Source organism: Elgaria multicarinata, chromosome 7, assembly GCF_023053635.1.
Source record: "Elgaria multicarinata webbii isolate HBS135686 ecotype San Diego chromosome 7, rElgMul1.1.pri, whole genome shotgun sequence".
Taxonomy (NCBI): Eukaryota; Metazoa; Chordata; class Lepidosauria; order Squamata; family Anguidae; genus Elgaria; species Elgaria multicarinata.
In genome coordinates, this window is record NC_086177.1 from 91,932,073 (window position 1) to 91,952,666 (window position 20,594).

Here is a 20,594-nt window from a genome sequence, read left to right on the forward strand (position 1 = left end):
GGCCCACAGATACCTGCTGGAGTTCACCTTTACTATTAAATTCCAAAGCATTCTCTAGAATTCACTATGGAGTCTATTTCAATTACCACATTTTAAAAGAACCAGAGTACTTCATCAATAAGCATGTGTGCCAACTCAGAAAGGGCTCATACAAAAAGATCCTGGAATTAAAACGTTTACGTAAACAGAGGCAAAACTTTCGGGTGATGAACAGATGGAAGGACATGCCAGCAATTTGCTTCCAGTGGCTGTTTGAATTAAGATTAGGACAGGAGTGTTACACAAACCTATCTGAGCAATTAGCACGCCAGCAGCATAAGTTCCAACTTTAAATTAAAAATAAAGTAAGCATTATCCTAAGTATTGGTCTATGAAACTATTTTAATTGATAATGCAGTAACTTCATAACTGCAAAAGTCATAATAGCAATACTTAATAGGTGAAAGGAGAACTCGATACTGTGCTATGGAATAGTACACGCTTTATTACACAGCTGTTAAATTCCACTAAACAATGTATAATCTTGCTATTACAATACTTAACTCCGATAAAATGAAATACCATGTAGTCAATAACATGGAAGAGTGCATAAATTGGGTAGTTCAATTAATATTACTGATTAGTGAAATAATTAAAGATAGTCAAGGAATGTGAAACTTTTATTGGATTGTGTAATTATGGAAATGAGCAGAGTTCCATTAATTCTTAAAGTACCAAAGGCCATGAGGTACAAATGTTTGAACTCTAATCCATTGCATAAATTTATTGGCCTGATCTCTATCTTTTTATCGGGAGAGACTTTGAAAGCGGGATCACACTGACTGTTACTGGTGTGATGCTTTTATCAAAGAGACTGCAGCATGTAGGGAAGAGAGCTTTAAACTATCCCAGCCGTGCTTATGTCATGGCTAACCCTACTGCCCCTGTTTTGGGGGAAGGTGTTTCAGGTAATCAATCAGACTCAGATTCGGAACTAGAGGCGGCAGCGCCAGACACCAGCCAGCCTGTACCAGTGGGGGAGAAAGCTCTCACGGGCGATTCACCCACTGGGAGTCAGCCCTCTCCAGAGCTTATCTCCTCAAGGCCAAATCCTACACACTCAGCGGGAAGTGAGCTTTCTTCCGGAGGAGAGCACCCCGACAAGATAGCTGATGCTAGGGTCCGCCGGAAGCTAAAGCACACGGAGCGGAAAGGTGTGAGAAGGTCGGTCCAGCTAGAATTGCACCAGAACTTGCCTCCGCACAAGGCTCTCTGAAGTTACGGGCGTTTAAGGGAAAGCTGCCTGTTCTCCTTGGTAGGACAAATGTCTCGCTTAGTTTGCATAGTTTTGCCTAGGGGGAAGTTTCCAAGAGATCAGACTCTCTTCAGGTGGAAGAGATGTTTGTTGCTTAATAAAAGCTTTGTAGATTACCTAGCAAGCCTCGTCATTTGCAAAGGTTTTCAGAGAAACACTACAGCACACTGACTGGGGGTTGGGTTGGGTGGGAAGAGCAAGAGTGTATTTATGTGCCTGTGCATATCGGGAAAGAGGGCATGTGTCTGAGAGCGAGGGGAGCAGGTGAGGGAGAAGGCTGTGAATGTGTGGCACTCAATCCACAACCCACTGCTGTAGGAGCAAAATAGTTGGCCAATCCTATCTTAAACGAAAACCCCCAAGAAAAAATGGAGTGTTATTTTTGTTCATTACAAGGCATTTTGACCTGGCTCACATGACACGTAGGGCTCATCTGGGGTTTTTTAACCAGCAATGAGCTGTGGTGTGTCCGGGTGCCATTTTGAATATCCACACCCCTCGCATTACCTTCGGTTTGTTGCTACGCAAGCATTGTTTAACCCTCAAATAACTAGGGATTGCTTATTGAAAATGGCACCAGGCACATGCCGTGGCTCGTTGCGGGTTCAATAACTCCCGATGAACCCAGCGTTTTGTGCAAACCGGCTCACTGGCTGCATTTGGATATCATACAAAAGTTTTCAATGACAAACAAGTCCATGCACTCCCCGCTCTCCTAACTAGAAATCCAATAAATGTTTCTATTACAATTATAGAATGACACAGAAACAACACCAGTCTAAAACAAAGATTAATTACTATGGATACCACAGAGGACATTTGGGTTCATCTTTTTTCTTTTTACAAGATGCCCAGCAGCATCTTGATGAAGCATATTTTGGCACCTTAATCCATATCAATAAAAATGACAGAAAGCCAAGATGTCCAAATACATATTATTAATTTTTGGAGGGGGGATAATCTTGCATATACAATGAAGCTGATTAACTAGCTATGAAGTTTCCTTTACTCCTTCTAAATATCTTGTTGGGGTTTACAGAGAACCCATAAGGAAAGAGGACATTTTATTGTGCAATGGTCTAACTACAGCAAAAATCCTGATCACCTCTAAATGGCATTTCTCATCCTCTCTCACTATTAAAGGATGTTTACAAATTGCTAGACAAAATTAACAAATTATTTAATTGAGCGAAGGGAGAAAGAAAAAGCAAACCTTTGAGCTAGGCGGAACTGATTTGTGTATAAACCATGAAGAATTTATAGTTTTGCTGAAAAATTATGGTGTGGTCCTTGTACACATCATGAGAAGTGAATCTGGGCATCATTATTATTTTTGCTGTAATCTTACCAGAGTAACACTTAAATTCATGACTCTTCCAAGTTGATCAACATAATAAATATTATCTTGGTACCAGGAATCAAGATGTAGGTAGTTATACATGCCAAAGGCACGCATGTGATCCAAGGTGTACTGATCATCTCGAAGTTTGACTTCTGCTACCGCTGGGTGGGGAAAACGAGAAAAAGAGGAGACCAGGTAAACCATTTTAAACTGATGGTTATTCAAAACTAAATGATAATTATTATATTTAATAGACAATTACACTGGCTAATCTTAGGGACTTCGGTTCAAAATAAATAGTTGCCTTGAAAAATAGAACTGCTTTTTAAGCCTGCGATCTGCTGGATTGAGATGTTTGCCCCCCCCCCACAAAAAAGTTAAATAAATACACTGAAGCAGGTCTGATAAGCAAGAAAGAATCATCTGGTGCCTTTGACTTATGTCTGTGGAAGATGTAATTTTGTAAAGAGTTTAAGACGTAATTTTGTAAAAGGTTTAATTTTGGAAAGGGTTTCCTATCATCTTCAAAGCTTCCGTCCACCCACCCCGCAAAAAATATGTGAAGAAAAGATGCAACGGAGTGGTACTAGAAGCTGGCAGACCTTCAGAGCCTTTTTGCCTGGGAACAGGTCATTCCAGCTTCCCCATAATTATACTTCAATTTCCTTCAGAAGTAATAAAAGTACAGAAGGACTGTACTCACATATGGTAAACAACACACATACAGGAATAGTGAAGGTCCTATTGTGAGGATCACTGGACTACCAAATCAGGTTCCCTTGTATCTGAACAATTTCTTATGCCTATCCTTTGATGTGCTAACTGCACCTGCCACTACGGTAGCATTGCCTATCTCTTCCTTATCACCAGTCTGTGATGAGAAATCTGAGATAAAGAAGGGATTCACTAGCAAGAGAAACCCCAGGGTTTCCCTTGCTAGTGCTAAGTCAATCTATGAGCCTCTAGGACTCCTCTCCTTGCTAAGGATCAGTCAGATGACTTGCCAGGTTAAAAGCTGTAAAATTCTGGGGTGTAGCCTTAGTGGCTCTTATATAGTCCCTGCACTCTGCAGTTTACACTGAGATGCAGCAATGTCCAAATTTCTCTTTCCATCATCCTTAGTAAATCACTATGCTACCCAAGACAAATCTTTGCTTGCACTGCCACCCTGTGGATTCAACCTGCCACAGCGTATTAACATAGTTATAAAACAGTTGTGAAATTTTAGGGCCCATATTATTATCATAGTTACTAGGGGTGTGCACAGACCCCCCCGCTCCGCTTCACTTGCAGATCCGCCATTTTCCGGATCGGGCCGCTCCGCCCCGCCCCCGCTCCGCCCACTTCCGCTCCGCCCGGAGCTCCGGATCCGGATCCGGAGCTCCGTTTCCCCCCCCCATAGGCTTGCATTGAAAGCTAAAAAATTATACAACTTTTTTTCTGTTCAAGTTAGAAACCTCATGTTTGGCACCATGACACCTCATGGGGATATACACACGCATGCCAAGTTTCAAAGCAATCCCATCATCCCCTGATTTTTGGCGAATTTTTGAAAATCGGGCACCCCACACACAACATCCCTGCGAGGTGGGCAGGGGAGGAGGGAGGGAAGGCAGGCAGGCATGCAGCTGGCATTTCTGGGGGCATAAGGAAGTGAGCCAAGGATAAGCCAGTAATGCATATAAAATGGAATAAATAAACAAATAAACAAAGGAGGGGTGGAATTAAAAGCAGCAGTGTTGCTCAATAAACAACAAGAAGAACTTTTTTTAAAAGGCTATATCTGTCTTTTACCAGCAATAGGGGGACGTGCCCGGGGGAGGGGGAAGTAGCTGCCAGTTCAAGACACTGACAGCCACAGCTCCGAGAAGAAGTAAAACGCTCACTTCGACTCAGAACAGGCATTGCTCCACCACTGAAAAGTGACCATTCACTTCAACTCATGATAGGCATTGCTCCACCGTTTTACTCTCTTTGGAAGGCTCTATGGCCTTCCAGTGCAGGAGAGAGTGGGGGCACGTCCACGATGAGATGCCCTAGGGGAGCTCATCCCCTTGCACCACATCGATTCAGTTGTTCACCAAGGTTAGGGTGGGGAGCAGTGCTGTGTTTCTATCTCTTATTCTTGGCTTAGTATATGATTTCAGGTTGTGTTTGTGCATTTGGTGGGGCTACTGTGTTAAAAAACACGGGGAAAAGCCCGTTCAGATGAAGAAAGAGAAGTTTCCCAGAATCCCAAGTTACCTGTTTTGCCTATGCCCTCCTCCAACTTTGGGATCATCATGACCGGGAGCTGACTCTGCCCCTCAGCCCTTTGAAAAAGGTATTTTTCCCGCCGATTTTTTAAAAACGTCTAGCCCGCGACCCGTACGATGCAGAAAGTTGAGAGTGGTCTCAAAATGACCCCCATCCACGACTCTCTGTGCACAAGAATTTCCAGAACGATAGCTTAAACCCCCCCCCCAGTTATCCCCGATTCTTTCCCTCAATGCAATCCTATGGGCGAAAAGCCGAAAACGCAGTTTGAGCCGCGCGGTTGACCCGATTTTCACAAAAATATAGCCCGCGACCCAGACAACGCAGAAAGTTGAGAGTGGTCTCAAAATGACCCCCATCCACGACTCTCTGTGCACAAGAATTTCCAGAATGATAGCTTCAAAAACAACGTAGTTATGCGCGATTATTTGCCGCAATGCAATCCTATGGCGAAATGTTTTCAAGATGGCGACCGGAGCGCTCCGCCTGAACTCGGAGCTCCGAAAAATGGGCGCTTCTCTTCGCCTTGCTTCTAGGGGGTCCGCGGTCCGCTCCTACTCCGCCTCTGGGTAAGGCGGAGCAGGCCAATCCGCTACTGCTTCTACGCTCCTAATCGGAGCGGAGCACATCCCTAATAGTTACTATGCTTGTAGCTCAATCCCCACTTTTACATTTGAATGTTTAGTAGAACCCCCAAATTTTTTAAAGAAAGTTTTAAAATGTAGTTGTCTTTGGCTCAGCTCAGACAACACGTTTCTCAATGGTGGTTAGAATCATAGAGCTGGAAGGGGCCTATAAGGCCATCGAGCCCAACCCCCTGCTCAATGCAGGAATCCACCTTAAAGCATACCTGACAGATGGTTGTCCAGCTGCCTCTTGAAGGTCTCTAGTGTGGGAGAGCCCACAACCTCCCTAGGTAACTTGTTCCATTATCATACTGCTCTAACAGTCAGGAAGTTTTTCTGATGTCCAGCCGGAATCTGGCTTCCTATAACTTGAGCCCATTATTCCAAGTCCTGCACTCTGGACTTGTGACAACTTTTCAAGTATTTGAAGAGTGCTATCATGTCTCCCCCTCAATCTTTTCTTATCCAGAACTCCATGATAGAGTTTTTACACCACCACTGAGAAATGTATTGTCAGGTGGAAAAACTCCAACCCACAGTGGAGTGGTGGGGGTTTTTTTTTGGAAACACTCCACACAGAATATTCACACTGTGCAGAAGAGAGTTCCTGAACAACCGTTGTGGGGTTTTCGCTGCATTGTGTTGACTTTTCCCACTGGCTACAGAGTTCCCTGGCAAGAGTGGCAAAAGGAGTGAGTGCAGCTCTAGGAGAGCTGCCAGGATTGGGTTTTTTCCCCAGCAATGGCTGATGGGATACCATTGGGAGGACCAGGGGAGGAGAGAGGGTGGAGGAACTGTTGATCAAACATCGCAATGGATTTTACTTAACTCCACGGTAGCCCACAGTCACACAATGGTGGAGTTAGAACATGTGTGAGGAGTACCCCCTAAAAACTCAACCGCTGAGTGGAGTTTTCACACTGCGTTGATTAGCATGTTGCCTGAACTGACCCTTTAACTCACTACTACAAACCTACAACACTGTGGTATGTGGCATCAGAGCAGCCTTCTTCAACGGGATTCTCTCCAGACACGCTTGACTGCAACCCCATCATGGCTGAGATGGAGGTTAGGGAAGGCTAGTGGTCAGCCCACTTCATCCTTTCAGAGGCTACTTTAATAAAACTTGCATTGTTTTCATCCAAGAAAAAACGGGTTGCATCAATTTAAGCAATAAGAAAGAGAGGTGGATGAACCCTATTTGTTTTAAAAAATCCCTACAGTGCTTCCAGATGCAGTTTTATCCTGCCTCAAAGATGGAATTTTTCAGGGGAAGGGGAAAAATCTAGACAACAGTTCAATTTGTAACCGGTGCTTTCTGACTGCTCTTCCATCTTTTTTCTTACCAGAAAAACAATCCATTAAGTAGGAAAAGGCAAACTAAATGCACAATGCCTTTTGATGGATAGTGTGCTAGGAGCTCTCCATCTGCAGACACCTCTATACTACCATTCTAAAAGCATCATGTAAAGCTATTTAGAAAAATAAAACCACCCATATTAAATAATATAACCTGGCACTTTTTTAAAAAGAAAAGAAAAGAAAAGCCATATACTGCCACAGCAGTTCTACACAATCAGCATACAGGAGCTATACAGATATAAAAGGTTGATCTTCAATTGGTGGATCAGGAACAAGAAGGTGTATCAAACCGGTGGCACCATCATTTTGTAAAGGTGTGTTTAAAAGAAAAGGTAGATGGGTAAGGCAGAGAGGGAAGGATACAGGAAGAAAAAGACACACACAATTATACATCGTAAAAAATTAAAAATGGGTCCCACTTACACTCATCAAAGGACCTCATCTAGGTCTCCCTGCCTTCTGAAGCTAGGTGGTGGGGAGGGGACCAGAGAAACAGCCACCTCTCTTATTTAATTTATTTATCATATTTATACCCCGCTCCTCGGCCAAAAAAGGCTCTCGGAGTGGCTTACACTTAGCAAAAAAGACAGTCCCTGCCCTCAGGCTTACAGTCTAATAAAGACATGACACACAAGGAAAAGGAGTCTCTTGTGGGCCCTCATATGTGGCATGATCTTCCCAGAAAGCTTGCCTACTGTCAAGCTTGAAATCCTTCCAACATGAAGCAAAACCTTTATTTGCCCAGAACTTCCATAATGGAGAAGACTGTCAATGGCTACTGGTCCTGGTGGTTGTGTGCTACCTCCAGGGTCAAAGGCAGCAAGCCTATATACACCAGTTGCTGGGGGATGTGGGTGGGAGGGTGCTGTTGCACCACACCCTGCTTGTGGGTCCTGAGCAACAGGTGGCTGGCCACTGTGTGAACAGAGTGCTGGACTAGATGGACCCTTGGTCTGATCCAGCACAGCACTTCTTATGTTCTTATTGGAGACAGAAGGGCTGTAACTCAGGCGTCCAGCATGCATTCCAGGTTCAATCTGCAGCCATCTCCAGAAGGACTGGGGAAGACTCTGAAAATCTGGAAAGCTGCTACCAGTAAGTATACACCAGCCTTCTCCAAACTGGTACCACAGTGGCTGGGGATGATTGGCACTGTAGTCCAATACATCTGGAGGGTGCCAGGCAAAGGAAGGCTGATGTAGACAATATAAACTTACTCCAGTATAAGTTAGCTTCCTATAATTTAGGGCACAATCTTAAGCATGTTTTGACAGAAAAAAGGCCTACAATTCCCAGCATTCCCCAGTCAGCATATTTTATTTATTTATTTATTACATTATTATATCACCCAATAGCCGAAGCTAGAGAGATGCTGGGAATTGTTGGGCTTTCTTCTATGTAAACATAAATAGCTAGCTTTAAACATCCTGGCCTACATTTACTGCCACTATGCTCTTTTACTGTACAAAATTCTGCTAATGTATATAAGTGAGAAGTGTGAATGGGTGAAGTAGTGTCCACCGCCCACAACACTCACCCTAATGTTAGAGTAGAGAAACTTGTGACAATTGTAAACAAGCTTTTTTAAAAAAAGAAATTTAAAAATAAAAAAGGCAGCCAGCTGCTGGCCGGCAGCAAACCCTGTTAACAGCAGCAGCAGCTTGCAACAAGTGAGGATACAGTCAGAAAATATGTTTGAGGAAAGGGGAGAATGTACCACAGAACACAGAAAAAGCTACAAAAGTTTGAGCTAAAACATGATGGTATTTTTGGCAATTTTGCCTGTGCTCCTTTTGCATTTACCATGTGGCTTCCAAAACCTTCTCTGAATGGAATTCGACCCTCGTCCTGAAAGAGAATCTGCACCCTTCCTTTAATGGATAGACCTTTCCTATGGATAGACCATAGTGGTACATAAAACAAACAGCATGGTATTTTATCTTCTCAAATGTCTGTACGGTATTTTATTTATTCTATTTCCTCAACTGTCTATGATTTGGCCAGAAAACGTTTGTTACTGGGTGGATTAAAATCAAATAAGGATGAAATCCCATGCATGTTTAGACAGAAAAAAGGTCCTACAACTCCCAGCATTCCCCAGCCAGAATGCTGGGTGTTGGTAGGACCTTTCCCTGTCTAAACACGCATGGGGTTGCACCTGAAATAAACTTACAGAAATCCACACATACAAGCCTTCCAGGCCATTTCCTGCCCCATAGAGAGATGCCCAGAGGTAATGCTTCCTCCTCACCCAAGAAGCTTTAGGTTTGAGGCCTGCTGGAGGTTTGGACTCAATAATGGGAGACCCATCATAAATTGCTTGCATTATTCTAATTATTTTATTTCTTATGTTTTTACTCTTCTTTTTTCCTAGAAATATAGCAAGAAAAGAAAAAGTGGCGGTGATGTGGGGGAGAAATTTAGGCATGGTCTTAGATGGGGTTTGCTTTAGGTAGGGTGGTCCCCTAGCCCGTGTTTTGCCCCTCCCCAGAGCAACGAAGAGGCCCCCTTCCCTGTCCCCCAGCACTCACGGGAGTCCAGCCCCACTTGGTAGCAGGCCAGCGGCTCCAGCGACAGCTTGTAGCCCTCAAACTTGGGGTCCAAGAGCAGCCGCTTGACGCGCAGGGAGCAGTTCGCAGCCGCCTCCATGCCTGTTGTCCGTCAAGAGGCGGCCAATAAAGTTCTTGTTGAAAAGCGGACGTCCCTGACGCAGCCACGCTGAGAAGGCAGCAAACGCTAAGGCTCCTGGGTATGAATCTGCGGTCGGTACGAAGGCATGCTGGGAAAGGTAGTTTTTTTGGGTTTGTTTTTTAGCGCCTCCGACTTTGTGCGTCTCCACTAGTTCGATCCGGGGTGGGATGGGGTAGAATATGAAAAGGATGTTTTTGCCATACAGTCCTATGCATGTTTCCTCAGAAGTAAATCCAACTAAAGAAGTAATGAGATTTTGGAAATATGAATAAGATCCCGTGGTTGGAGGGAGCACACTTATGTTAATTATGATTATGTTAAAGGGAATTAAGTTAGAACATATGTTTATTAAATTGTTTACTTTATATTGTGCATTATGGGGCATTGTTTTATATTGTATTGTTGTATTGGTTGGATGTATTAAAAACATTTTTAAAAAAGAAAAGAAGTAAATCCTACTGAGTGCAATGGAATCTGCTCCAGCTGAGAGCTCCCTCCCTCCTGCTACCAACTGTCTCTGCAGAGGCCACCAGTGAGGGAGGAAGCAGCAGCCAGGCACCTCTCCACCATGCCTGGGTCCAGCTCCAGCTCAGAGCCCCCTCCCTCCTGCTGTCATCTGTAACTGCTGAACTTTACAACTAAGATTGTAGTGCCTAAATTTGCTTTCCTTTCCCCCCTCCTCCTCCTCCCTCCCAGTCCCCTTTCCTTTTGTGTCATGTCTTTTAGATTGTAAGCCTGTGGGCAGGGACTGTCAAGAAATACTTTTGTAAGCCGCCGTGAGAGCCTTTTTTGGCTGAATGGCGGCATAAAAATCCTTAAATAAATAAATAAATAAAAATAAAAATCTACTCCCTAGTAGGGTGCAATCTTATGGATGCTTAGAAATAAGTCCTACAACTATATAAATATGTGTCAGGATATATATAGGCCCTGTTCAGAAGACACTTTAAACCATGGCTTTAACCACGGTGGTTAAGACAGAAAGTCAGGCTGTGTTCAGAAGACAGCTTAAACCATGGCTTTAACCATGGTGAATGAGGCTTTCTGGCTTAACCAGCTGTGGTTTAAGGTGTCTTCTGAACACAGGCTGGCTTTCTGGCGTAACCACCGTGGTTAAAGCTGTGGTTTAAGGTGTCTTCTGAATGGGGTGACAGGGTAACCTGAAAATGCCCCTGTTAAAGCCCCTCAATTTAATGTGAATAAATTGCTCAAACACACTCTTGACACTTTCCCTCTAGCCCCCACCAACATCAAGATACAGAGATCTCCAAGGTTGTCCTGATTTCTTGAAATACAGACTTGGAGATGCGCATTATTTAATCTATTTACCATTGAAAGCCCTCCAACCAGGGATTTCTGAAGGGTCAGAGCATACTCTAGAATCCTTATTTCTCCTTGAGGTGCTTATCAAGGAACAGAATGCAACCTTTTGTACTGGTCACAGGCTGCCAAAATATGGCATTGTTTATGTAAGAATGGGTTTCTGAATATGGAACATGTATGGGACTTGTGATCAGTCACAGGAGGGAGGAGGGAAAAGTATGACTTCATTAGAGCAACTTGGATGGAGTATAAATGTATGCTGATATGACTGATGGGTAGAGAGTCTCTGCCATCGGTTTGTATGAGGTAAGAGCTGTCTCCTGTGTACACAGTATAATAAAGGACTCTCTGTTTCTGGACCGGTTGTGAAGTTGTCCCTTTCCTATCAGGTTAGGGGAATTTCCCTAACAGGGGCCATAGGCAATTACTTGGGAACAAATCCCATGAAATTCAATGGAACCTACTTTTGAGTTGATACCTATAGGATTGCTCTGTAAATTGGGCAAATTTGTAAAATGCAAATTGTTAATTCACTTTACAGCCCAAAGCCACTATTTAGATGAAACAGACTCGCCTTATGTGCCATTCACTTACATACAAACAGCTTTTGCTATAGATGAACATACCATGCCAAAACCGGGGGATACAGAAATGTAATAAAAGGAATACATATAATAGGAAACAGTGGTGGTACAGGGAGGCTACAATCCTAAGCATATTTACTTATTAAACACAACGCAACTCAGTTGGACTTACTTCTGAATACGCATACATAGAATTGGACATGTTGAAAAGTTGCACATTTTCTGTGATCTTTTAAGTCAGCCTAATAAAGGTATTACGCTTTAGGGCTATTAGATTTCCTTCTTTATAGACACAGGACCCGGTAACGCCAGACGTAAGAATGCGCAGAAAAGAATGATGGGAGACGTAGTTTTATTTTTGAGGACTCTGGAAGGAGGTGTAAAGACGGCTGCAGAGAATGGTGTTCTGGGAATTGTAGTTTTGTTAAGGGGACCATGGATTAGTGATATGTAGTCAAGGACTACATTTCCCGAGTATCCCTGCGACGGTTGAGGCAGGGCGTTACGTGGGTGGGTCCCTCCCCTTTCTTCTTCTTTTTTTAATGTTGGGCTAAGTCTTGGGCGCCCGGGAGACTGCGACGGTGTCGCGAGTTCGAGGCTGGTTTGGGTCTGGGTCGCCTCGCAGAAGAAGAAAGGGAGGAATCCAGTTGCCTGCGGGACAGGTAATCCGTCTGTGAGTGGGGGATGAAAGTGGAGGTCTCGCGCGGGCTTTGGACTCCCTATGGACTGGAAGTGGTGACCTTTCCCTAACATTTCTGATCCCCCTTTTCCATTCGCTTGGTGTGGCTAAGAAAGTCTCTCTCTCTCTTTTAAAAAGTCTCTCTTCACCCCTTGTGCATCGAATAGGAAGGCTCTCAGTAGGCTACGGATGACCTGCCAGGCACCCCATTAAAAATGATGGCGTCTAGATGTGGGTCAGCTTTATTCCAGGCTGATATACATGGGCTCTTTCCAAAATTGATCTAATGAGAACATTCTTCTCCATCCTTAGGCCCTCCAAATAGGTTGGACTACATGTCCCACCATCCTGCCCTGGAGATGATGGTGGTTGTAGTCCAACCCCATTGGGTGAGCATAAGGATGGAAAAGCCTGGCACAAACACAGAAGAAAAAACACTGCTGTTGCTGAAACTGAGGACCAGCGCAAGAAGTTTCAAGGCTCCAGCCTGATGTACATTTACTGGGAAGTAACTCCCACTGAATTCAGTGAGGCTGGTGGTCCATTAATCTGGTCACCGATAGCAACTGTTTTTGCACTTAGTGCCCAGTGCAAAAATACCCACTGTTTGCTCTAATTCTTGTGGGTTTCAGAGAACTCAAGGGACCAGTCTTTGTATCGGTTGCAAGAAACCAATCCTTTATTTGTCCAGTGCCTTCTAGTGTGGCAGAGGGAGATTAGTTGGAGACGGAAAGGAGTATGAGTCTAATTCCTAATTCCCATGGCATCTGAATCAGAGGCCTGATTCTGATGCCATGATAAGCCATCATCCTAGCTTATTAAACTAGGATATGGGCCAGCAGCATGTACAAAGGATAACTGACAGTTAAGGGTCTGAACTTTCTTTGTCCGGAACTTATAAGTCTATGTTTGCGATTGCACAAAAAACATTACTATGTCGAAAGAAAAAAATCTGTTGTTTTTAAACTTCAAAATCACTTTTTCAGGTATACTGAGATTGCTTGGTATGTTTAAAACAATGAACTTTCTCTCCCGTACAGGAGTTGTGCCACGATCGTCGGTACTTACTTAAACTCAGGTCCGGAATCTCTTCAGAAACAAAATTGTGTGTGTTCGTGTTTTTTTTTTAAAAAAGATGTAAGTTTCTGGTCCTCTTGGTTCTGGAGGGAAACATTAAAACATGATTTTTTTTTGGCTCCCGTCTTGTATCCCCCTACTTGCCCTCTCACAGTTTACCTCCATCTTTCTATATCCCAGTGTGGTTTAACGAACCTGGGAGTTCTTGATCTCATTTAAGATGCATCATTTCTGGGTCAAGATAAAGAAACTATTGGCTTATCCAAGGTTTGCCTTTGCTGAAGCTCAATGCCAAATTACATGGGATCGCTACAACAAAAAATTGTTTTCTTAATTAATAACTACCATCAGGGATGTGGAGGGGATTAGATTGAGGCTGGAGGTGGAGTTTTCAATCTTTTTTCCCCATCTGCATTATTTCCCCAACTTAAATTCCCTCTCACATTTACTATTACTACAGTGAGTCAGGGTGGGTGTGTACAGGTACCTGTATTGAACCTACCTTTGTATTGTACACTAGACCTTTCTGGCTGATGGCTGCTTTGGGGCAATTTTACATTGGGAGAGATGGCAGAGGTAGAAGGGGGCTCACCATCGCCACCCCTGTAGAGTTCTGTCCAAGTGTCCGCATTCCTGCAGTCACATTTAGTTGGGTACGGAAAGATAGGAATTGTATTAAAATTAAATAATGTGCAAGTTCCTTGACCTTTCCCTGACCAGGTTTCTGCAGCATGTAGAAATGGTAATGAATAAATATCCAAACAGGGCCTCTGGGAAAAGCTCGGAACCTGCAAACTGAGCTTTTCCAATTTTATATGTATGCTTGCTTGGGAATCATTGCATTGAATGAATGTATATACCAAGAATTAGCTAAAATGGTCAAAAAATAGGGAACAGAAATGTAGGCCTACAGAAGTGTTGTGAGCTGATAAAAGCCATTATTATTATTATTATTATTATTATTATTATTAATTTATATAGCACCATCAATGTACATGGTGCTGTACAGAGTAAACATGGTGCTGTACAGAGTAAGTAAAACGTGGCAGTTGCATAGGACCTCACTGTTCTGGACTAGAAAAGACACTTGTGTAGGGCTCTTAAATCAACAAAAGAAGTTGTTGTCTTGCTCATGAGGTCTTTGCGTCTGAGGGAAGAATAGTTTTGTTTTGGACTCGAAACAATGAACCAGTGAACAAAGCATTAGAAAAGCAGGCCCGGGCAGCTTGTGATTCACTAAATGGAACACTGCCCATCCAGCCGTGGATTGTGGCCTGCCACGGCTTGACAGCCTCCCTGGTATTTGCAGTCTTCAGGAGGAAACAAAACCAGGAGGTTTATTGAGCCTCCAGCAAGTAACTATTCCTGGCTGTTGGGATACCCTCACTTTTCCGGGTCACAAATTGTGCACAACTGGCTTTGGCAGAAAGGTGAAGTCCTTTGATAGTAAGATCCCTCTGTGTTTTTTCTTTCTTTTTTAAAAGAGATCGGTTGTACTCAGGCTTGGGGGGAAAATGAACAAAGATGCGCAAATGAGAGCAACTATTAACCAAAAGCTAATCGAAACAGGAGAACGGGAACGGTAGGTGGCCTTTGTTTCCTATTCTGGCTGTAGAAATATACATGAGAAGTGGGCAACGTGTGCCTCCCTCGATGTTTTGGCCTACAACTCTCAGTGTCCCTCACCATTGGCTAGGGCTGATGGGAGTTGTAGGCCAAAACATCTGGAAAGCCATCCCTGACTTCATTATCCGAGAAGGAGCAGTCGGCAGGAGTTGATGTGCAAATAATTGCATTTTAATGATTACAGAGAAATGTTCTGCCAGTTCACATGATAAAAACAATCCACTGCGGTTTGTTTAAGCCACAGTGGGTGATATTTGCATATTCAATGCCTGGCCGCAGCTTGTCATGCCATGCGAACCCAAGGACTGTCAGTTATGCAACGGGTTAAACAACCCTCCCATAACCCAACAACAGACTGGGTTATGCGAGGGTTGTTTAACCCACCCACAATCCATGGTCCCCAGATTCGCACAATACAAGAAGTTGCAGCCAGGTGTTCAATATTCAAAATTACCACAGACATTGTAGCCTACCTTAGCTTAATTAAGCCATGAAGGTGGGCTGTTTGATCCTGCTAGCAAGATCACTGGTTTGGATAATAACTTTATTTATTTATTTATTTATTTAAGGATTTTTATGCCGCCATTCAGCCAAAAAAGGCTCTCACGGCGGCTTACAAAAGTATTTCTTGACAGTCCCTGCCCACAGGCTTACAATCTAAAAGACATGACACAAAAGGAAAGAGGATTGGGAGGGAGGAGGAGGAGGGGGAAAAGGAAAGCAAATTCAGGCACTACAGTCTTAGTTGCAAAGTTCAGCAGTTACAGTTGACAGCAGGAGGGAGGGGGCTCTCAGCTGGAGCTGGACCCAGGCAAGGTGGAGCGGTGCCTGGCTGCTGCTTCCTCCCTCACTGGTGGCCTCTCCAGAGACAGTTGGTAGCAGGAGGGAGGGGGCTCTCAGCTGGAGCTGGACCCAGGCACGGTGGAGAGGTGCCTGGCTGCTGCTTCCTCCCTCACTGGTGGCCTCTCCAGAGACAGTTGGTAGCAGGAGGGAGGGGGCTCTGAGCTATGAAAACTTTCCATTTCTAAACAAAACAGAGTTCACATAGGATTTCCCCATCTCCTCCTTCCCCTGCACCCCCACCCCCGACAATCTGCTGGGGCTGAAGGGGACACCTGGGGATGGTGTGGGATATAATGGGAGAGAGGGCTGTGGATGGAGGGGGAAATTGGTGAAAATTGCCTCCTCCCATATATGAACGAAGAACGACTGACAGCGCAATTCTGTACATGTATGTTCCAAATTAAGTCCCGTTGAGTTCAATGGGGCTTAATCACAGGAAACCTGCTATAGGATTGTAGTCTAAGCTAATGAGAATACAATGATTTTCCACATCAGGAAGCAGAAAGCCTTCGTTATCATGATTGTAATTTAGTATTTTAAATGTATATCTCACCCAGTTTTGAGGAGACTTAAGGTAGGCTACAGATGGCAAAACTATCAAGTTGAGTCAAGGATTAGGGTATGTTAACCTAAACAACAAATATTCTGGGACTTAAAATGTCTAGCTGTCCTCCAGGCATCCTTCAGAAAGTACTGTAGTGCAGCCTTCCCTAACCTGGGAACACGGATTGGGGGAAAATCAAGTCCTGTTTTTGCTTTTTCTGGTTGCCTAAATGAATTGACTGATTAGATACCCATATGCGCACACAAAGCAGGCCTCTAACGCCATGTCTTTTTATAGTCTTAAGGAATTACTGAGAGCCAAATTAATTGAATGCGGTTGGAAAGACCAGTTGAAGGCACATTGCAAAGGTAATGGTCAGTTGATCTCAGTGATTACAGATGTAATGATGGAGCAAAGTCATGAAAATGTGTGCCTGGATAGTTGTATTTTAAACATCAACAGATGAAAAGTCAGCGATCTGTCTTGCATTCCCATTCTAGTAATTTTAAGTATAGCATTCCAAATCCCAATTCCTTGTAGAACCAGATCCTCTATTTCCCTACTCGTTTCAGGTATTTGTTTTAAGTCTTTTGATGGATAATAATCAGCTACTGAAAAATTCCATATAGAAAACCTTTAGTTCAAAGGTGGCCATTTTGCCCCCCTCCCCTGTGGGCCACAGTCTGTGGGCAGTCTCAAAAACAATTCCCCCAAATTGGCAGTTTGCCCTCTGAAATTTGGCAGCAAATTGCTTTGTAGCACTCCAAAATGCTAAATTTAGCTTGTTCTCAACCTAACTTTGACGCTGTTAGTGCTCTACAATGCTAAAAACAGCCACTTTTTTTGCTGCCAAATTCTTCATGTGTGCAAGGGGACCACATGCAGTCTGTACTACAAATGTTGCCAACTGCTGCTTTAATTTGTTGCCCTCTTGATCATACCTGTGACGGTCCCAATATTATGCATCCAGCATGTTCAATTTTATAATATTTTGTGATGACTTCAAGATTGGGGCTGTTTGCACGTAATGACAACCCATAGTTCAGAAAACAATTGGCTGTCGCACCTGCCTCTTCCACTTTACTCCACAACCCACGATTGGCTCCTGGTGAGCATGATGTCTGAACCCAGTGTTTAACCCAACAACAAGCCATCGATTAATCACAGGGTTGTTTAAATAACCCTGTGATATCTGAACCCAGACTACTGGGTAGCTCAGCAGAAGTCGATCGTGGGTTGCTGAATAGACTGTGGTTTGTGAGTAAAAGTGGAAGAGGCTCATGTCGACAGCACATCAGTTTTTAAACCTGTGGATTGCTGTTAAGCGTGAACCAGGTTATTGGCTTGATTGAGGTCCCTCCTTTAATTTTTAACAATACTACCCAACCCTGCCCCCAACTTAAAGTAATTGCAGCAATGTTACCATATCCAATGGTAACAATGGTGATATATAGTGGGTGAGGTTGCAGTCTTATACACAGCTACTGGGAGCGCCCTACCATTCAAAAAAATCTCAATTCTTATGGCTACATGGAGCTAAGTGACAAGACTTCATTTATTTATTTATTGGGTGGGAGAGAGATCCTGGCACAGATAAGTACATAAGAGTGCAATCCAATGCATGTTTAAAGGTCATACAACTCCCAGCATCCATCCATCCATGCTGGCTGGGGCATGTAGGGAATTGTAGGATTTTTTCCACCTAAACCTGCATAGGATTGCAGCCATAAGTGCTCTTATTAGGGAATATTATAGAATTCAATGTGTAAATGAACTTCAGATTCTGCTGTAACAGTATCTGTTCTACGTGCGTTGAGTTCTGTTATCGCAGGTGGGCCTGCCTTCTAAACAACTCTTAAAAATTGTATGTGGTTCTCTTGACCTTACCTAGATGTCATCAAAGAGAAAGGGCTAGAGCACGTCACGGTTGATGATTTGGTGGCAGACATCACTCCAAAAGGCAGAGGTAAGAGAAGCAACGCTGCTTTGTCAGCTGTGCATAAACCATTGGTATATATTTCATTTATATTTATTTCAGGTGCAATCCTATGCATATTTTGATAGAAAAAAGTATTGGCTGGGGAATTCTGGGAGCTGTAGGACTTTTTTCTGTCTACACATGAATAGGATTGCGCTCTTAATATATTTATATCTCACCTTTCTTCCATCATAAAAATCAAGATGGCTTGTAGGGGGCACTCTGGCAGCCTCCCATCCAGGCACTGACAAGATCCTCACTGGCTCAGCTTCAGCAAGGTCATTGCATCATGTGCCCTCAAACCATGACCTGGGATTTGTATTTTTCCTGGGCTACATCTAGGACAGGGGTACACAACCTGCACCACCCAGGCTGTGCACCCCAAAGGTGTCCTCCCAGTCCTGCTGCCTTTGAATTTCCTCTCTCAGTGATTCTGATTATAGATCACTTCTTCTGCACTGGTAGCAGCAGTGACAAACAAGTGATTTGTATCAGGATTGTGGAGAGAAAGGCCTTCTTTCTGCCTCCTAGCAATCTACATTCAGATTGCTCTTTTTCCACTGCAGCTAGCAGCAGGGAGGAAAGATTGAGCTGTGTGAGGATCACTGGTTTGTGTATTTACAATGCACTGGTTTGTGCATTTGTATCTATGTGGCCCCCGAACCAGCATCTCATGTGGCCCTCACGGCTGCAAACGTTGTGCACCCTTGATCTTGGAGAGTACATACAGTTCCTGTGTACAGTTTTGTGGATCCTAAGTTGGGGAAGTGTTGCCATTAAGCTGGGGCAGTCAGGATAAATCTGGGGGAATTTCAGCCTGATTTCTCCAGTGCAGGAGTGGACAGAAAGTAGATCTCCAGATATTTTGGGCTTCAACTCCCAGCATTCCCGACCATTGGCCATGTTGGCCATGAAGCTGATTGGTGGAAGATTCAGGAGAAATAAAAGGAAGTACTTCTTCACACACTACATAGTTAAATTATGGAACTCACTACCTCCTCCTCCTCGCAACCAGCTTTTGTACATGCCTTTTGCTTTGGCACAGACAACAGTGGTAGTGGTGGGAGATCTAAGACAAATAAGAGGAAGGACTTCTTCACACAGTACATAGTTAAATTATGGAACTCACTACCACAAGATGTAGTGATGGCCACCAATATGGACAGCTTTAAAAGGGGGTTGGATAAATTCCTGGAGGCAAAGGCTATCAATGGCTACTAGCCCTGATGGTTGTGTGCTACCTCCAGTATTCAAGGCAGTAAGCTTGTGTGCACCAGTTGCTGGGGAGCATGGGTGAGAGGGTGCTGTTGCACCATGTCCTTCTTGTTCATCCCTGGCCGATGGCTGGTTGGCCACTATGTGAATAGAGTGTTGGACTAGATGGACCCTTGGTCTTATCCAGCAGGGCTCTTCTTATGTTCTTATGGCAGGGGCTCCTGGGAGTTGAAGTCCAAAACATCTGGAGATCTTCCTTCTACTCACCCTTGCCCATGTTTGTCTGTGTGTAAAACAAGAAATGCTGTTTGTACTGGAATGCTTGTAAATTGGACTCAGAACACACAATGTGGCCTTGATTTAACTTGTTACATCTTTCTCCCACTCCATTTCCCACTACCTAACTTATCTTTCAGCCTTGGTACCTGACAGTGTAAAGAAAGAGCTTCTCCAAAGAATAAGAACGTTCCTTGCCCAACACGCCAGCCTTTGATTCTTCCCTTTGAGTCTTATTGTGCTGTGTTAAGTGAATCATGCCAGAAACTGGAAGACATTTTTCCATGCTTTGGGGTTAAAGTTCACTATTTTTTTTTAATGTTTAGTTACTGAAAGTGTACCTTTGTTACACTGACTTCTTAATCTTGGTATTTTAATAAAAAAAACCCCAACCATAAAATGCAATGAAATCAACATCCTGTGGGCGCACGTTGGAAAGAGATTACATTTCTTGCTATTAAAAGGACATTGTGTCTCAACCTAACTGGCACTTGTCGATATCTTTCGTGTCTACTGATGACTCTTTACGTGTCTCTCTCAAAATGCACGAACAGAAATGGTAATAATAGAACACATGCTAGACTAAGTATTTGGTCTTAACTGCAAAATAGTGCAATAGCAGAGTGAAAAGGAGGCATAATGGCCATGGGATATTGAAAGGGAGAGAGGATGGGGATGTGTGTGGAAGTGTCACATTTCAGAATTACTGCTAGATTGTTTACTCTTAGCTTTTCACAGACACTTCCTTTACCAGTTAGTACTTAGCAAGAAAATGACCTTAAAGAGACATGCCGTTTTGAAGCGAAGCAATTGGCTTCTGAGAGCTGTGGGGTTACCATGGCAATAGAAGTCAGATTCTGTGATGTGCTATGTAATTT

The 20,594-nt window shown here is 43.6% G+C and overlaps 2 protein-coding genes across 3 annotated transcripts in view; one reads left to right on the plus strand and one right to left on the minus strand.

Moving 5' to 3' along the window:
- NUDCD1 (NudC domain containing 1) overlaps positions 1–9,555 on the minus strand; it is a 45,034-nt gene extending 35,479 nt beyond the window's left edge. Inside the window, exons 1-2 of the mRNA XM_063131052.1 lie at positions 9,412–9,555; positions 2,643–2,797 (exon numbers count right to left, since the gene is read on the minus strand). Of these exons, the coding sequence (XP_062987122.1) occupies positions 2,643–2,797; positions 9,412–9,529 (273 nt within the window). The 5' untranslated portion in view covers positions 9,530–9,555. The remainder of the gene's footprint in view (positions 1–2,642; positions 2,798–9,411) is intronic.
- A 2,475-nt stretch (positions 9,556–12,030) lies between these two features.
- ENY2 (ENY2 transcription and export complex 2 subunit) lies at positions 12,031–20,200 on the plus strand. Of its 2 annotated transcripts, none has more exons than XM_063129905.1 (6): positions 12,031–12,140; positions 13,198–13,298; positions 14,721–14,816; positions 16,545–16,615; positions 18,139–18,213; positions 19,857–20,200. In XM_063129905.1, the coding sequence occupies exons 3-6, from the start codon at positions 14,749–14,751 to the stop codon at positions 19,931–19,933; spliced, it is 291 nt and encodes a 96-aa protein (XP_062985975.1). In that variant the 5' UTR covers positions 12,031–12,140; positions 13,198–13,298; positions 14,721–14,748; the 3' UTR covers positions 19,934–20,200. The 2 variants fall into 2 exon arrangements, with proteins under 2 accessions (XP_062985975.1, XP_062985976.1); XM_063129906.1 differs by having other exon boundaries at positions 13,198–13,294; positions 14,719–14,816.
- Positions 20,201–20,594: the final 394 nt, after the last annotated feature.